Here is a 17,921-nt window from a genome sequence, read left to right on the forward strand (position 1 = left end):
CGGCGGCGGCGACCGCGCGGGCGCGCGCGCGAAGCAACGGCGCGCGGGTTCGAAATTGCGGGCGGGGAGCTCGTCGGGGATGGAGCGGGGAGAGAGAGTGAGAGAGGGGAGAGCGCTCGGCTCGGCGCACGCGCACGCGCGCGTGCGACGCACGGGCAGAGTGAGGGAGAGAGAGACGGAGCTGAGGGGAGGAGAGAGAGCGGGCTGAGAGAGAGAATCGGCCCACCAAACGACGGGGAGGCATATTAGACTTTTGCGGAGGAATTTGATTTGGGAAGGATTTGGATTCGGGATTTGACTTTGACGATAGATCGGGGATTTTGAGATCCGGAATGGCACGGATGCTTGACAACACTCAAAGAACAAATTTTGCAATTAGGGTTTTTAAGAATTTAATTTTCCCGCTAGGCGCCACGACGGAACGGGCGCCACAGTTGCTCTCCACCTTGCGTCTCCACTGTCCTCGTTCTTCATGTCCTTTCCCTCCTTCGAGCCAGCAAAAATAGCTCATCGTTGCTCCCTTTCCTCGCAGGACCCTACTCATCCACCTACATTCTCACTCCACAATTGCTTCGTGCCCACTGGATCTGGCTCACATGGCGATAGAACGATAACTAGTGAAAAGGCTATTCGGAAAGACATCGACCATCATGAGCTCCGCTGCTCATCGTCATTGTGCCCAGATACATCGTGTATAGCGTGTTATCCTTGTCGGTATGTCTAAGGTATCAGGCCGTTTGGTACCTCTAGTACCAACCTATAGGTACCAGCCAAATACCCTATTGGTACCAGGTATCAAGGCATGGTGAGAAGTCATATAGGGCTGCTGCTTGGCCGGTTGACGAGCCGTCTGCCGCTAGCACCTTCTCTCCTCTACTCGATTCCACTCATCGATCTCCTTTGGATTCAATTTTCCATTTCCTGGTGTTTGCTACAAGTATCATCTTGCTACTTTGAGACCAACATTGTCATCATGTGTTGGTGCCTCTGGTGTCCTAGCCGACGGAGCCGGTTGCCCGGCACCTTCTGCTAGCGAATTGTTGCGCTTCTCTCCTCATGGTGGTTCTACTCAAGGTGCGGGGCGCGTGCACGCAGCGTGTGTTCGGATGGAAGCACGGAGAGATGTGGATGACGTCAGCTCATAATGTATCTCGTACATGAAACAAAATACCGTGCTTTAGCAATCCTCGAAAAATATGGGAGCATATACGTGATCCGTTGGTCCGTCTCGTATACTAAATTTGGAGGGTGTTTAGATCTAGTGATATAAAGTTTTGGCGTGTCACATTGGGTATTATATAGGGTGTCGCATGGGGTGTTTGAAAACTAATAAAAAAACTAATTATAGAATCCGTCAGTAAACAACGAGATGAATTTATTAAGCATAATTAATCCGTCATTAGCAAATGTTTACTGTAGCACCATATTGTTAAATCATGGAGCAATTAGGTTTAAAAGATTCATCTCGTAAATTAAGTAATCGCAATCTAAGTACTTAGTTATTTTTTAGCCTATATTGAATACTTCATGCAGGTGTTCAAATGTTCGATGTGATAGGGTGTAAAATTTTTATGGGGAAACTAAACTGGGCCTTTTGAATTAATTTGCGCCTCTTGCTAAAATACTAAATGATCGACCGATATTGCCTTGTTTTTCTTTTTTTTTCCCTCTCTTTTTCTACACTTGTGCAGTTTGCTAATAAAACCATCAAATTAATACAAAGATACACAAAGCTTATGCATATCCTTGAAAAGAAGTACTAGAATAATATGAAGAAAAAGGGTGTAGTTGGTGTTCACGATCACTGAGGTATACAGGTAGCTAGCTAGCAAATTAAGTAGCAGTGACTTATTATTACCTGCATATGCATGCATGTCCAGCCGGTCCATCCATCCTGTATACTATGTTTAACTGATCTTGTCTTGATGCGTGCAGCCGATCCATCTGCCTGTGAATCAGATTTGTCATGTTCGTAACCATCCATCCATGTCGACGTACTCAGGGATAGATCTGATCTCAGATAGTATATAATAAAGTTACAGCTAGCTAGCTTATTACTCCCCTCTTACCTTAAAAAACTAGTTTTAACTAGTAAAAACAAAGACAAAATTGGTACTATAAAAGAAAACGTGAACTTTTGATGTTATATAACCAATTTTACTAATTAGTTACTCCTAGTACGGAAAATGTAGTTAATACTAACTGACTAGCTAGCATGACTGGTACGGTACAGAAGTGTACCATCGATCGGTGGTTACCAATACCAACAACAACAACAACGTCATGGTATACTGTCAGTTGTGGTATCTTCATTCCGACGAAACGAAACACCGATGCAAAGGTTCCTCGCTGTGGAGTAGGAGTAGCAAATAATTCAGCTTAGCTTCTTCATGCAGCTCCCTCCCATTCAATATAATCCACCTTCATGCTAGCTAATTCATGCATGCGCAGCTGACAGCTAGGTTTGCTTAGTTAGTTAAAGAGAGCCAAATTAAGCAAGTTGGAGTAGTTTGTACTACTCCAGTAGCTAGCTTAGATAGTACAGATCATGCAGTAATTAAGTAGTAGGGGGCCGGGAGAAGTGGAGGAGGAAATTTTTCATCTATATCTATCTATGACTATGCGGCGGCCGGGACCGGGTTGAGGAGGAATTGAGGATGGGTGGCAGAGGCAGAGGCAACGACGACGACGGTGGTGTGGTCGTCGTCGATGGCTTCGTCGCCATCCTCCGCCAGCTCGGAGACCTCGCGCAGTACGTACTAGTGTTCTTCTAATCACTTACTCTTCCATCTTGCTAATTTTTACACTACACTAGTAGATATTTGCATGAATAATAATCATGCATGCATGATGATATAATCGTCAGGCTGGCGGCGGAGGTGTTCCAAGGCATGCACGACCAAGTCATGGCTCTATCCACACGACGACGCCAACTCGCGCTGCGCCTCAACCACCTCGATCACGCAGCACCACCAGCAGTAGCAGCACCACAAGATTCTTCTTCTTCCTTCTTCTGTCACAAAGATTACTACCTCTTCGTTGCTTCCAACATAGGTACTGCATACATATGCTACTCCATCTGTTCAGCCAGCCAACCAGCCGGCCGGAGTTCAAATTAAGATTTCTATTACTCTTTTACATAATGGACCAGCTTCTGTCATATGGCGCACAACCACTGAATTAGAGTAATTGTATCTTGCATTTGTGTCGCAGACCGTGTCCATTGGCGCGCAAATCTCATTCTGAAGCAGGGGCTCGTTGCAGGAGGAAACAACAGCTTGCCTACCATTATCTTTGACCGCATCCACAGATGCAGAGGGCCACCCAATCTGTCCCTCCTTGACAAGTATTACTGTCCCTCGTATTACTAGTACTTAATTAATCTACCAAGGATCCATAATTCCTCAACTGGCATATGCAACTCTCTGTTGATTAATCACTCTCACTAAATAGGTACGATGCTGACGGCGAGGGTGCCTGCTTGAAGAGATACACTAATCCTTCATTCTTCACCTCTCACTCTGCCTGCTCTACCAAACTAATCCACCAACGCATCCACATGGCAAAACAACCTCCAAAGCTACTACTGGTAACAATATGCTCCATATTTTTATTTATTTATTTATTTATTTATTTATTTTAAAACAGAGACTCGTACCATTTCCAGACTCCATATTTTGGTTGCTGTCACTCAAGAGTTAGAGAAAAGATACCACTGTCTTCACATTCTGTCCTAAGCTTTATAAACATGTGTCTTGGCTGTGTTGCTACTAGCAAAATTGAAATGCACAAGCATTTTGAATATACATACACATAACAGAGATAATATTGCAACAATAGATTGACAGGTGCTTCTTTCCTTTCTTCAGGAAACCAAACCTACATTTCAGTGTTCAGATTCAGACAACTCCAGGCCTCAGAAGGCATCCCAGTGCAGTGACTCTATGTAACCCACATTTTCCCTTCCCCTCTTTGTTTTTTCTCTCATCAATCTTCTCCTGGTATTCATTTATCAACCAAACGTGCTCTTTTCAGGCCTAAAATGGACGCATCTCATGGATTCCTATCCATGTTCCGACAACTGAAATATCGACAGACGAATGGAAGCCCCATGCCTCAAATGCACAACTTTCAGAACGAGACTTCTTCATCTGAGCTGAACATATCTTCAAACTGTTCGCCTGAATCAAGCATCAAGGTGACACAAGACATCGGAGCAAGCACAACAGGTACAGATTCAGTCAGTGAAGAGAGGAACTTGGAGCTCGAGAGGACTAGTTCATTCGAGGCATGGCTCTCTCCAAATGCACATAATATTCAGCATGATCAGATAGCAGAAGAAATGCCTCACTACAGTTGTAACAACAACAATGGATTCGTCAATCATGTCACTCCGAATGATGCCATTGGTGCAACCAACAATGGCAGTTGTAAGGACGATTCCAACACCTACAAGAAGGCTGTGAGGTCAAAGTATAGAGGTGGCATGGAGTTCATCGCCTCAAGGGTCAGCAGTTTTCCCAGGAAGCTCTTCAGAAAGAAGCAAGATCCACATCCACTGTCAGTGGCAGATTCCTTCCGGAACATGACTAGCAAGATTCTTGAGCTGAAATGCAACAACATTCGAGACAACGATTCCAATGGCATGGGATCAATCAACAGAGAGGAACTGCTCGCAAGTGAAAACGGTGAGCATCCATCTCCTGACGCTCCCTTTCGTCACGTATCAACAGAAAGTAGGTATATGCACGCCACGAGAGCTTCTTCTGAAGATGTTCCTGCACTTGCTGAAGTTGCATCGGATGAGAAAAGCAAACAGGAGCACTCTGACGATGCATCTGAAGCATCTTATGACAAATTGTTGGATGAAGAACTGCATCAATCTGTTGTACGTCAGGAACGAAATGGTTCTCCCGTTCCGCAGGTCTGCAGCACTACAAGATTTTCTCAACTAGAGCGTGAAGGTCCTGGGAAAGATATGGTGCCGCCACTCCCTCCGATGCAGTGGTTATCATCAATCAAGGTTCATTCAGGATCAAGGGTTGCATCATCTCCAAGACTTAAAACACTTAGGCCACAATCACCAGCGGTACCAAACCATGCAGCTGGAAGAATCTATTCGCATCCGGTAAGAAAGCAGCTGGAAACTGACAATTTTCAGGCCAGAGGCCATTTCGGCATCCTGGCTTCACACGCTGAGATAGCCCAGACATCAGCTTCTGATATTAAATCTGCAGCTGATATCTCGATTAGAAATGGAATCTGCAGATATGGGTTCCCTGGGAAGGATTCTGAAGAAATTAATCATCAAGAAAAGGATATCATTCAGCCTTCAGAAGGTGAAATTCTGAAGACTACGGAGGAGGTCTGTGAGCCTACGGTACAGTCAGACGAGTCTCCGCCTGAACAACATTCAGAAATACAACCTCAACGAGAAGAAATACACCAAACTGGTAATGGAGATTCTGATTGCAACAACAAGAATAATCTCAGGGCCACCACAGAAGAGCCTATCTATAGCAATGGACCACAGATTGATGTGCACAACTCACTGGATCATCCTACTGACAGAGAGAGCAATACTAATGTGCACGTAGAAAGTGTTTTTTTCTCTGCAGTAGAACAGCTAACAAAGATGAACCCTCCTCCGGTGCCAAGGCCTAAATATTCTATACTTCAGGTTGGAGTCCAAGATAGAAGCACGGTACAGTTTCTTTTTTCCCTTTTTCTTTTATTATTTCTTGCTTTTCTTTCTGCAACTGCAAGCAGACCTGTACATTAAGCACAAAACTTACCTGATGTTTGCAGGTAAGAACGGCTCCAGGTTTGATATATCCTTCAAGAAGGCTTTCAGGAGAGATACGCAAATTACCTGAACAAATAAACGCCAAGGTGGTGCACGGCAATGGCAACCTTTAATCGTTTTCCTAATTTCCTGCAACTAATACTACTTACATTAGATTATTCTGACAAAGGCGTGTACTTTTGTTTGCCCTTGTCAGTCTTGCGATCTGAAGCCTGCCCTTGAAAGAGGCTCAAATGTGACAGTTGATCACAGGAACACAAAAGTGGCTACAATCTTGCAGAGGGTTGATCACATTCGTCAGGTAAGAATGATTCAATTACGGTTACTAAATGAACAGCTCTTGTCAACAACTTACCATGATACTTCATTGTAAAACAGGCTCACGCAGAAAACTACGACATTGACAGTGAGGTTAGCTGGAGTGACAGTGACTGATTCGTCGATGCGAGAAGTCAAGTCATTCGTTGAACTTTGCAAAGGGAGACTAAAACATTAAGCAAATGCAGGCAGTGAAGTTGAAGCAATTGCATTTCCTCTGTCTCTCGGTGCCAAAGTATGGGTAGCAAACAATCCGTAGCGAACTAGCAAGAGCTGTTATATTTGATGCTGAAATTGAAGAGTACATTCTAGTTGTCCTTACGTAAATAGCTCCAGACTATTGTACTCCCTCCGTTTTAAAATGTTTGACACCGTTGACTTTTTAGCACATGTTTGACCGTTCGTCTTATTCAAAAAAAATTATGAAATATGTAAAATTATATGTGTACATGAAAGTATATTTAACAATGAATCAAATAATATGAAAAGAGTAAATAATTACTTAAATTTTTTGAATAAGACGAATGGTCAAACACGTACTAAAAAGTCAACGGTGTCAAACATTTTGAAACAGAGGGAGTAGTAACGTAACTGTCCATGAAGATCAGCATGACTTAAGTAGATAGAATATTATGTAAGAGTATGAAGCAAGAAAAGTATATGTACTCTGAAGATATTATTGAGTGGCACTACGATGGTTGGTGGTGCCAATCAACGCCAAGCTTCACTGATGAAGTCATGGAAATAAAAGGGGAGAAAATCCCCAGTGCTGTTGTGCGGAAAAATGCCAATAATACCTTCTTTAGCAGAAAAAAATATGCTGTTGTACAGAAAAATTGCCGGTGATACCTTCTTTAAGCAGAAAATGATAATGATATCTTGTTTACCAGCCGTTCTAACTTTTAGAGCATGTAAACCTGCTATCAGTTTTGGGAAGTTCTCGCCTACACTGAACTTTATAACATCACTAGCGTGAGGGCAAACCGTGTATCATTGACGCTGCTCCCTTCAATCAATCTCAGGCTCAGCATGCCGCGATCGTGACGACCCCAATGCGATTTACATTAGCCACAGTTCATTATTCAGTGCAGTACTTGAGAAGGCAAATCATGAGAAATGCAATTTGTTCTATCCAACTCCATCCCAAGAAGTAACAAAACAAATTTCACAAGTATTTTACAAACCAAGGCAGCATAGCCTATGTGATAAATCAAATATATATTCGTCCTACAAGGTTACCCACCCCGTCACTGGCGACCAGTGAGCACATCACATGTAAAGACCCTCCGGCACACCTTCCTTCTTCTTGAACATCACCTTCTCCTTTGCCTTCTTGAAGTCAGCATGTGTCACCTGTGAAATCATAAAACAGCACACCACGGTAAGAATGTGGAAGTGAGGACCATGCAAATTGTTTCTTCCAGACATAATCAATGAGCGAGCACATTATAAAAGCTCAGAGCAAAACATAATGATCTCGCCGAAAGGTCGAGCTGATAATGAAATAAAAATCTAGTTATCTGTATGACTGTATCACATACTCATATAGAAAAACTAAAAATGACATTGTTTGGTATATAGGTCAGTAGACAAAACGGTCTAAATTGGGCTCTCATAAAAGGTTTGATTATTTCAATTAGAGACAAAAAGGTTCACTCATACCTTCATTCGGCGTTCTCTCAAAGCAAGAAGTCCAGCTTCAGTACATATTGCTTTGATATCAGCACCGGAAAACTCATCCTTGGTCATGACAAACTCTTCCAGGTTCACATCATCTGCCAATGTCATCTTAGATGTGTGTATCTGCACGATTCACAACATTCATGAGAACCAAAGGAACTGCTTATCAGTTATCATGCATTCTGAAGTTCTAAAAGATACTAATGGATATTTACCTGGAAGATGCGCCGCCTAGTTTTAATATCTGGCAGAGGAAATTCTATCTTCCGATCTATGCGACCAGGGCGTAGCAATGCTGGATCAAGACTTTCGATGCGATTTGTTGCTAGTATAACTTTGACATCACCACGAGAGTCAAAACCATCTAACTGGTTAAGAAGCTCCAACATAGTTCTCTGAATCTCACGCTCCCCTCCTGAATGAGCATCGTACCTCTTTGTTCCAACAGCATCAATCTCATCGATAAAGACTATTGAGGGAGAAAGCTCATCAGCAACTCTGAACAGTTCCCTGACTAGTTTGGGACCATCACCAAGATACTTTTGAATAAGCTCACTTCCAACAACACGCAAGAAAGTTGCGGATGTGGAGTTAGCAACAGCCTGCAACAACAATGCAAGTAATCAGTGGTCAGAGAACTGAGAGGTACAGAATGACAAATAGTGCAATGCTTTGCTTAATTATTACAAGCCATAAATGGAGGGCTGAAGCCTGCATTACTGCCATAAGCTATATTGACTCCCAATACGCAAACCAGAACACTAACCTTGGCAAGTAGTGTCTTCCCTGTTCCAGGTTCTCCATATAATATGACTCCCTTGGGTGGCCTGATGCCAATGTCTTCATATAGCTCAGGATGGGTCAAGGGAAGCTCAACTGCCTCTTTGATTTCTTGGATCTGAGCATCTAGCCCACCAATGTCAGCATAGGATTCCAGCGGAGCTTTCTCCACTTTCATCACAGAAACCATAGGATCAACTTCATCTTGCAAAATTCCGACCACAGACAGAACCTGGAAATAGGGATTTAGTGAGCAAGCTTGCTAGAGCATTAAAATTACTAGCCACATGGATGTACGGTTGAGTCACTTATTCGATCATAAGAAAATGATATTCATATCTATGGAAATGTATAATACTACCTCCGTTTCAGGTTATAAGACTTTCTAGCATTGCCCACATTCATATAGATGTTAATGAATCTAGGCACACATATATGTCTAGATTCATTAATATATATTAATGTGGGCAATGCTAGAAAGTCTTATAATATGAAACGGAGGAAGTATAATCACAGCATAGTATTAAGATGGTTTAATGTTCTATAGTTGAAAAGTAGCCTTCTGTATTGCTCCTCAAAATATCATAACACATCTAGCCTAAGATAGAAGCAGAAGAATAATATACTTCAAAGGCATCATAGAAACAGCAGAAGGTTGCTTTGCACCCAAAATATACCCATATAGATGCATTTGTATGACAATCATCAGGTTCATAACACAACAGTTGCCCCCCAAAAAGAACAAGTTTGGGCAGTGAGATATCTGGTGTTTGGATTATCACCTTGTCATAATTCATAATCAATTCTCCCGGATTTCAAAAAGGAAAAGCCTTAATCTTTCAGTCTTTCTACAGGCAGTGCCAAACAAATCACAGAATGCCAGAAACACATGACTTTCAGTCACATTCTAGTTCCAGAACAAAACAGATACACCCTCCGTCCCAAAATAACTCAACTTCTAGAGTTCGAATTTTGCCCCACAAAAAACCAACTTCTATCATTCTACCTAACCTCAGCTCGTTTTAAAACGAGAAGTTTTATCCCTTCAATACCCTTTACCTACCTATCACTCTTACTACTTTTTCCAATGATTAAGGGCATTTTAGTTATTCTCCATCTCCACTAATTCCACCTCGGGATGCTAGGAGTTGATTTTTTTATGGGACGGAGGGAGTATGATGCTGTACTGAATTATCAGCTCAACAATATAAACAATCAAAACCCCAATCCCCATGTCCTTGCTATGCTTCTAGTGTGAAAAATCATGTATCAAAGTTTACAGAAGTTCATATGTGCAAGTGTAAGGTTTTTGTGAAAATTGGGTGTACAAATTTTCAGAAGGACAGCATGATAACTGATAAGATATAAGTTTAGTTTAGCCACAGATTCGATCAATTTAGATTAGACCAAAAGAAAGCCAAATCCACCTGGTCTGAGCAGAAATTATCCTCAATACCAATCAACCAAATGGGGAGGGATCTTAATGCTCTGTGGTTCTTCACTGTGTGAAACAACTGGGTATCGAAGAAACCTTTAATGAAAGGACATTAAGGTGGTTCAATGTTCTACAGTTGAAACTAGCTCAGCCTTCTACATGGCTCATCGATATATCATATAGCATAGACTAGCCTAAGAGACAGGCAGCAGAATAGGAGACTGCAAACACGTCGTAGAAACAAGAGGATGTTTGTTTACACCTGAAAAGCAGCCTTATACAAGCATTGGCATCTGACAGCCATCTGGTTCATGAAAACAAATTGCCAAACAAAAAAAAAAAACAAGAAGTTTGGGCAGTGACCAGTGAGACAAATGGTGTTTGTATCATCATCTTGTAATCACTCATGATCAGTTCTCCTGGAACTTTTTTTATTTAAAAAAAAGAAGAAAATCATTTAACCTTTCAGTCTTCCTACGCCCATGCCGTATAAATCGCAGAAAAACTCAATTCAATCACATCCCAGATCCATAATAAAACATATAGTATGATGTTCTACTGAATGAATTATCAGTTCAACAATATAAAATATAAAATCCCCAATTCCGTATGTTGTCGTTATGCTTATAGTCCGGAAAATCAGGTGTTTCAGAAGTTTATATATGTCCAAATTTTGAGCAAGTGAAATCCACCTGATTTGAACGCAAATCCCCAATTGTAGGCAACTAATGGGGATAGATAGATCTTAATACTTTTGATTATGTGGAAGAGGCCGGCCTAAAGTATGTGTATGAACCGAAGTAGATCGATGCGGAAAGCGATGGGGGGTGAGCAGTAGTACCTTGTTGTGCATGAGGATGGAGCAGCCGGGCTCGAGCTGGTCCTTGTCGACGAAGGAGAGGATGCCGACGTAGTACTCGGGGCCGACGGAGGAGGAGACGATGGCATGGCTCTCGTCGATGATCTCCTCGAGGGATCCGACGCTCATGGGGGTGCCGCGGAGGTCGTCGACCTTGGATCGGTCCTCCTCGGTCTTGTCCTCGGTGGGGCGGAGGCGCTCCTGGGCGGCGACGAACTCCTCCTCCATGAGGAGGTAGTCCTTGACCCGCTCGAGCTTGAGGAGGCGGAGGCGGCACTTGGAGAGAGGGGCGACGTTGGGGAGGCGAGCGGCCGCCTCGGGGCCCTTCTGCTTGCGCTGCTTGCGGCCGACGCGGGAGGGGGCGGCGGGGGGCTCGAACTTGCGGTCCTTCTTGTCGCCGTCGCCGCCAGGCTTGCGGTCGCCGGGGGCGCCGCCCTGCTTGCCCATGCCTCCCGGGGTGCCCTGCCCCATGGTCGCTGGATCTGGTGGCTGGAGAGGGGCGGAGACGACGGCGGCGGCGGCGATCTATCTATCCTTCCCCTTCTCCCCTTCTTTTGTGTTCGACTTACTTTGCAAGAAAGAACCCACAAGTGATATAGGAGGAGTAGTAGTCCGAGGCCCTCTCTTTCCTCTGATCGATCTGGACCGTCCACTGACTTCATTTAACGCTGAAATTCCATCCATCTTCCAAGTTTAGTTAGCCATGAATTCTTTTTTCGGAGTAAATTAGCCATGTTTTATTATCCAAGTTTCACTTTGGATCACACTTAGTTAACCAATCTTTTCACTTTGTACTAGGTGACTTTATCATTTTCTCGGTTTGAAACAACTTTAATGGTATCCATTAACAACCTCAATCAAATCGGTATCGGTATAACAGTCAACTTCCTTACCTATACGCATGGTCCAAACCGAGAAAATGGCAAACGTGCCCAATCCAAAGTAAACGGATTAGTTTTAGAGTATCCAAAGTGGCCCAAACAACAATTTACTGTTTTTTTTCTATAATTCTTTTGAGACTAAATAAATTTCAATCAGCACCATTGATTAATCAAAAGCTAATTATGTCAGGGTTACGGATAAGGTATACCCTCTACCCTTCGATATACGTCACATATCGACATGGTATGCTCACGCGTATATGGATGTGTTCGGCATACGTTAAGGAAATTCATGATGGAGTTCACAGATGGAAGTAGTCCTACTCGGTCAGAACTGGGTCGTCATTGTGTCGTGTTCGGTCCGGCTTCTCCGAGTCCTACTTGGAGACAGTTGACATGCGATATAAAAGGGACCCCCCGGAAGGACCTAAGGCATCGAATCTCAGAGCTAACACATCCACCACAGCCTACGAAGCCGGAGCTTATCGAAGCCAAGTCGCCGGGAGATCTAGTCGGATCAATTCGACTACGATCTCATCGGTATCGTCGAGTTCTACTATTTCCTTTATAATCTGTGGTTTCCACCATATAATCCCATATCAACTGGATTAGGGCTATTACCTACCAAGGGGCCTGAACCAGTATAATCCATGTTTCCTGTTTGCTTGATGTCGTACTACGTAGATCCTCGTACCAGCGTACCCCAATACCCTCTATATCCGGTCTACGGGTATCCCCCGTCGACAGTGGCGCGCCAGGTAGGGGGACTTGGTGCTCAAGGTTCTACTACCATGACATCCAGCTTCACCGACAATAGCGTCAACACCAACCTCAACCAAGGAGTTCCTACTTCAACAACACTGGTGTGGACTCAAGTCGGCGAAATCGTCTTTCCGGTTTACACCACAGTGCCGATCTCAGCTGGTCCGCCAATGGCCGGAAACGAGAACGCAGTTGCTACAACCCGGGGCGACTCCATGTCGAAGAATCCACCCGCCGAAGCGGAGATCGGAACGTCGACAACATCCGAGCCCGAGAAGGATCCTAGTGCGGCCAAGCCTTGTCTTTCCAACATGAATCACGAGCCGACGAGGATTACTTCCGAGGTAACAAGGTCCTGGTGTCCTATCCACAAAACCAGGAAACACACCCTGCAAGCCTGCTGGGTCTTTCTCAACGTTCATGCTGAAATTCGTGCCTGCAAAGAGCGTGGAATTCAGCGTACCTCTCCAACTCGTGATGTCCATTGTCCTATTCACAAGACAAAGAATCACGGCCTCTCGAGCTGCAAGGTCTTTCTCAGCGCCATGAAGACGCCACCTCCTAAGGTCCAGCAGTCACGCATCCCCATCAGGGATAAAGACAAGGAACAAGGAGCAACGCCGATTTCAGATCGATTTGTTGGGGTAATCGACATCGATCCCCACGAACCATCAGTCTTGCACCTGCTTAAAGACTATGGATCATCGACAACGAGTACGCCGCGTGAGGTATTGGCTATCGATGATGTCGGCACGTCAGCGCGCACCAATGCGGAAGCGGAGAATCAAGTGACTACTCCGGCCCAGCTCATCAGAGCCGTCAACGCAATACTGAGGGAAACCCCCTACGATCCCGTTCTGAATGACGATCTCGCACATTGGACAGAACGACTACGAGAATCAGTGACCAACCTCAGCAACGCGTTCGAAGAGGCCGCTGCCGCAGCGCACCCAGAATAGCCACCAATTGGCGATGCTAATGGTGAAAACCCTGAACAGCGGGAATCGCCTCATCGAGTCACCCCTCCACCTCACGGCACCGGCGATCTCCGCGATCACCTGAATGGCCGCCGAGAGGCACGACGCACACGAGACAACGAGAACCGTTCCCGGCGTCATGATAATGAAGATCGAGGAGGCCGTTCAAGCGAAGACCGAGACCGTGATAACCGCCACAACCGCCACGATCACGACGATCGCGAATGGCGGGTGCAGGGCGATACTGGTCGAGGACGTCACCATAATGACGACGATGATGGAGATCGGCGCCGAGACAACAACGGGAGACGACGACAGGATTCTCGAGAACCCAGCCGACGTCCTCGTAATCGTTTGCCAGAACCAAGCGACCCATCGTCATCATCATCATCCTCGTCATCTTCATCATCAGATAGACATCCACGAAGGACGTATGATCGCCGACAACCCACCGCCCCCAGCGCTGGGTGTAGAGCTTTCGGTTGTTCACTTCGGGATGTCCGATGGCCTGAAAGATTCCGACCTGGAGCAATAGAGAAATACGATGGGAGCACCGACCCAGAAGAGTTCCTTCAGGTTTACTCCACGGTACTCTACGCTGCAGGAGCGGACGATAACGCGTTGGCGAATTACTTGCCGACCGCATTGAAAGGCTCTGCATGTTCATGGCTAATGCATCTTCCCCCCTACTCGATCTCTTCGTGGGCAGACTTGTGGCAGCAGTTCGTAGCCAACTTCCAAGGAACTTACAAGCGCCACGCGATCGAAGACGACCTACATGCGTTGACACAGAACCCGGGCGAATCCTTGAGGGATTAGTTTCGGCGCTTTAACAAGTAAAGAAACACAATCCCCGAGATCACCGACACTTCTGTAATTTGCGCTTTCAAATCCGGTGTCAGAGATCGCTATACTACTCAGGAGTTGGCAACGAGGCGCATCACGACTACTCGGAGATTATTCGAAATTGTCGATCGATGCGCTCATGCGGATGACGCACTGAGACGCAAGAACGACAAACCGAAGACCGAAGGAGAGAAGAAACCAGCCAAGGACGCACTTGAGTCAAGCAAGAAGAAAAATCGCAAGAGTGGGAAAAGGAAAGCTCAATCGGAAGTTCTCGCAACAGAATATGCGGACCCTCCCAAGCGCCCAGACCCACAAGGCAGTGACACGAAAAAAGCATGGTGCCCTATACACAAGTCGGACAGACATTCTCTAGAAGATTGCCTCGTTTTCAAAAAGTCGCTCGCAAAACATATGGCATCGGAAAAAGGCAAACGAGTACGCATGGTTGAGAAGGACACTGAGGCGCCTACTCAGGAATCGGACTCAGCATACCCAGATTCCTATCTCCATGTCTCACACATCTTCGGAGGTTCCACGGCATACTCCTCAAAGCGAAAATACAAGAAAGTGGAGCGTGAAGTCTGTTCGACGTGGCAGTGGTCTGCGCCCAAGATGAAGTGGTCCAAGCAGAAGATAGAATTCTCAGAAGAGGACCACCCCAAGACTGCTGTCATCCCAGGGCGATATTCGATCGTGGTCGAACCCACTATTCGTAATATCAAGGTCGCACGAGTCCTAATCGACGGCGGCAGCTCAATCAACCTTTTCTTCGCCAGCGCCTTGGACGCGATGGGGATCCCACGAAGCGAGTTGACACCCACCGATCAACCCTTCCATGGAATCACTCCTCAGTCATCGTCCAAACCAATGGGCAAAATTACGTTGCCTGTGACTTTCGGCCAAGCAAACAACTTCCGAACGGAACAGATCACCTTTGATGTCGCTAAATTCGATACAGCATACAATGCCATCATTGGGAGAACTGCACTCGCGAAGTTCATGGCCGCATCTCACTATGCGTATCAAGTGTTCAAGATGCCAGGACCAAAGGGAACAATCACTATTCAAGGGAACGCTAAGCTGGCAGTACAATGCGACAAGCGGTGCCTCGACATGGTCGAGCATACGCCCAGCCCACCCGCCACAGCTGAACCACCCAAGAAAGTAAGCAAAATAAACAAGACGTCGAAGCCAGACGGCGTAATCAAGATCGTTCCACTCTCTAGTGCCAACCCCGACAAGATCGTCAAGATCGGGGCATCACTAGGTGAGAAATAGGAACTCGCGCTCATCACCTTCCTCCGCGACAATGCTGACGTGTTCGCTTGGCAGCCGTCCGACATGCCGGGGATACCCAGGGAGGAGATTGAGCACAAACTCATGGTGCGACCCAATACCAAGCCAGTAAAACAAAAACTACGGAGATTTGCACTAGATCGAAAACAAGCCATACGAGAAGAGCTCGACAAGCTTCTCAAAGCCGGTTTCATCAGAGAAGTACTCCATCCAGAGTGGCTAGCCAACCCAGTCATGGTGCGGAAGGCCAACGGGAAATGGAGAATGTGTGTACATTTCACTGACCTCAACAAGGCGTGTCCCAAGGATCACTTTCCTCTTCCTCGGATAGACCAACTGGTGGACTCAACAGCCGGTTGCGAGTTGTTGAGCTTTCTCAATGCTTACTCCGGTTACCACCAAATCAGCATGGCGAAAGAGGACGAGGAGAAGACAGCATTCATCACGCCGTTCGGGGTATTCTGCTACATTAAGATGCCGTTCGGACTAATAACCGCAGGAAACACTTTCCAGCGCACGGTCCAAGGTGCATTTAGCGACCAGCTCGGAAACAATGTCGAGGCCTACATCGATGACATTGTTGTCAAGACCAAGACAAGCGACTCATTGATAGACGATCTGCGGGAAACGTTCGACAACCTCCGACGATATCGCCTCATGCTCAATCCAGAGAAATGCACGTTCGGAGTACCATCGGGCAAGCTACTCGGCTTCCTCGTCTTTGGTAGAGGAATAGAAGCAAATCCTAAGAAGATCAAGGCAATTGAGAACATGAAGTCGCCAACAAGACTCAACGAAGTACAGAAGCTAACCGGATGCATGGCGGCAGTAAGTAGGTTCGTCGCTAGGATGGGAGAGCGAGGACAACCTTTCTTCGCTCTGCTGAAAAAGCAAGACAAATTTGTATGGACACAGGAAGCCGAAGAGGCATTCATTGCACTCAAGCGCTACCTATCAAATTCACCTATACTTATTGCTTCCCAACCTAATGAAGAATTATTTCTCTATATTGCCGCCACGCCATATTCCGTTAGCACTGTCATTGTTGTCGAGAGAGAGAAGGTGCAACGACCAGTCTACTATGTCAGCGAAGCTCTCCACGACGCAAAAACAAGATATCCACAGATCTAAAAACTGCTCTACGCGGTAATCATGACATCAAGAAATCTACGCCACTACTTCCAAGCCTACAGGGTTACAGTTGTCTCCTCCTTCCCTCTCGGTGAAGTCGTGAGAAACAAAGACATTGTAGGCCGCATTGCGAAATGGGTAGTCGAGCTAAGCTAATTTGATATCCACTTCGTGCCACAAACAGCCATCAAGTCCCAGGTACTCGCCGATTTCGTAGCCGATAGGACCATGCCTGATAACAAGTCAGACAACCAAATCGACAACGAAACATGGACAATGGCGTTTGACGGCGCACTCAACAGCCAGGGAGCAGGGGCAGGATTCATCTTGACATCACCTTCGGGAGATCAATTCAAGCATGCGATTCACCTCTTCAGGGCAACCAATAACACAACCGAATACGAAGGACTAGTCGCCGGGATAAGAGCTGCAGTTGCACTTGGAGTCAGGCGACTGATCGTGAAAGGGGACTCCGAACTAGTCGCAAACCAGGTGCATAAAGATTACAAGTGCTCTAGCCCTGAGTTATCCAAGTATCTCGCAGAAGTCAGGAAGCTGGAAAAAAGGTTCGATGGGATCGAGGTCCGACATGTATACCGCAAATACAACATCGAACCGGATGATCTAGCACGACGTGCATCCAGACGAGAACCACTTGAACCTGGCACCTTTCTGGACGTCCTGACGAGGCCATCAGTGAAAGAGGCAACTAGCGAAGATAGCCCAGTCGCCCCCAACATCGGCTCGGGGGCTACAGAGGCAGAGCGCGCCGTTGCCGATATCGAGACCACGGACGACTGGCGCACCCCACTCATCAAATTCATAGGCAGCGAAGAGTTGCCCGAGGACGACGCAGAAGCCGATCTATACAAGAAGGCACCAAACGGGGTACTCCTAAAATACGTCTCGTCCGACGACGGCAGACACCTCCTCCTCGACATACATGAAGGGATCTGTGGGTCACATGCCGCCGGTCGGACATTAGTCGGAAAAGTTTTCCGACAAGGGTTTTTCTGGCCAACCGCCCTCAAAGATGCCTGTGACATGGTTCAGCGGTGTGAAGCCTGTCAATTCCACAGTAAACACACAAAGCTGCCAGCGCAAGCACTCTAGACTATCCCTCTCACTTGGCCGTTCTCGTGCTGAG

At 45.9% G+C, this 17,921-nt stretch overlaps 2 protein-coding genes across 2 annotated transcripts; one reads left to right on the forward strand and one right to left on the reverse strand.

The window, feature by feature from the left end:
• The first annotated feature begins 2,317 nt into the window (after window positions 1–2,317).
• On the forward strand, window positions 2,318–6,966 carry LOC127779250 (protein SCAR2-like). Its single transcript, XM_052305983.1, has 9 exons — window positions 2,318–2,752; window positions 2,867–3,054; window positions 3,214–3,346; window positions 3,454–3,589; window positions 3,870–3,946; window positions 4,036–5,704; window positions 5,809–5,892; window positions 6,003–6,107; window positions 6,185–6,966. The coding sequence occupies exons 1-9, from the start codon at window positions 2,658–2,660 to the stop codon at window positions 6,239–6,241; spliced, it is 2,544 nt and encodes an 847-aa protein (XP_052161943.1). The 5' UTR covers window positions 2,318–2,657; the 3' UTR covers window positions 6,242–6,966.
• Window positions 6,967–7,167: 201 nt separating this feature from the next.
• On the reverse strand, window positions 7,168–11,460 carry LOC127779251 (26S proteasome regulatory subunit 4 homolog). The gene is made up of 5 exons (XM_052305984.1): window positions 10,861–11,460; window positions 8,571–8,816; window positions 8,020–8,406; window positions 7,787–7,927; window positions 7,168–7,477 (listed from the first exon to the last, which is right to left on the reverse strand). The coding sequence occupies exons 1-5, from the start codon at window positions 11,347–11,349 to the stop codon at window positions 7,394–7,396; spliced, it is 1,347 nt and encodes a 448-aa protein (XP_052161944.1). The 5' UTR covers window positions 11,350–11,460; the 3' UTR covers window positions 7,168–7,393.
• Between the last annotated feature and the right edge of the window lie 6,461 nt (window positions 11,461–17,921).

This window comes from Oryza glaberrima, chromosome 7, assembly GCF_000147395.1.
Source record: "Oryza glaberrima chromosome 7, OglaRS2, whole genome shotgun sequence".
In the NCBI taxonomy this organism is placed as follows: domain Eukaryota; kingdom Viridiplantae; phylum Streptophyta; class Magnoliopsida; order Poales; family Poaceae; genus Oryza; species Oryza glaberrima.

Excerpts from the sequence above, each read along its gene's own strand:
- LOC127779250 (XM_052305983.1), top strand. The coding sequence starts at position 2,658 with ATGGGTGGCAGAGGCAGAGGCAACGACGACGACGGTGGTGTGGTCGTC. Across the intron at positions 3,055-3,213 it reads CTTCGTTGCTTCCAACATAG|ACCGTGTCCATTGGCGCGCA; the intron begins GTACTGCATACA and ends TTTGTGTCGCAG. Across the intron at positions 3,947-4,035 it reads TCCCAGTGCAGTGACTCTAT|GCCTAAAATGGACGCATCTC; the intron begins GTAACCCACATT and ends TGCTCTTTTCAG.
- LOC127779251 (XM_052305984.1), bottom strand. The coding sequence starts at position 11,349 with ATGGGGCAGGGCACCCCGGGAGGCATGGGCAAGCAGGGCGGCGCCCCC. Across the intron at positions 8,407-8,570 it reads GGAAGACACTACTTGCCAAG|GCTGTTGCTAACTCCACATC; the intron begins GTTAGTGTTCTG and ends TTGTTGTTGCAG. Across the intron at positions 7,928-8,019 it reads CTAGGCGGCGCATCTTCCAG|ATACACACATCTAAGATGAC; the intron begins GTAAATATCCAT and ends TGAATCGTGCAG.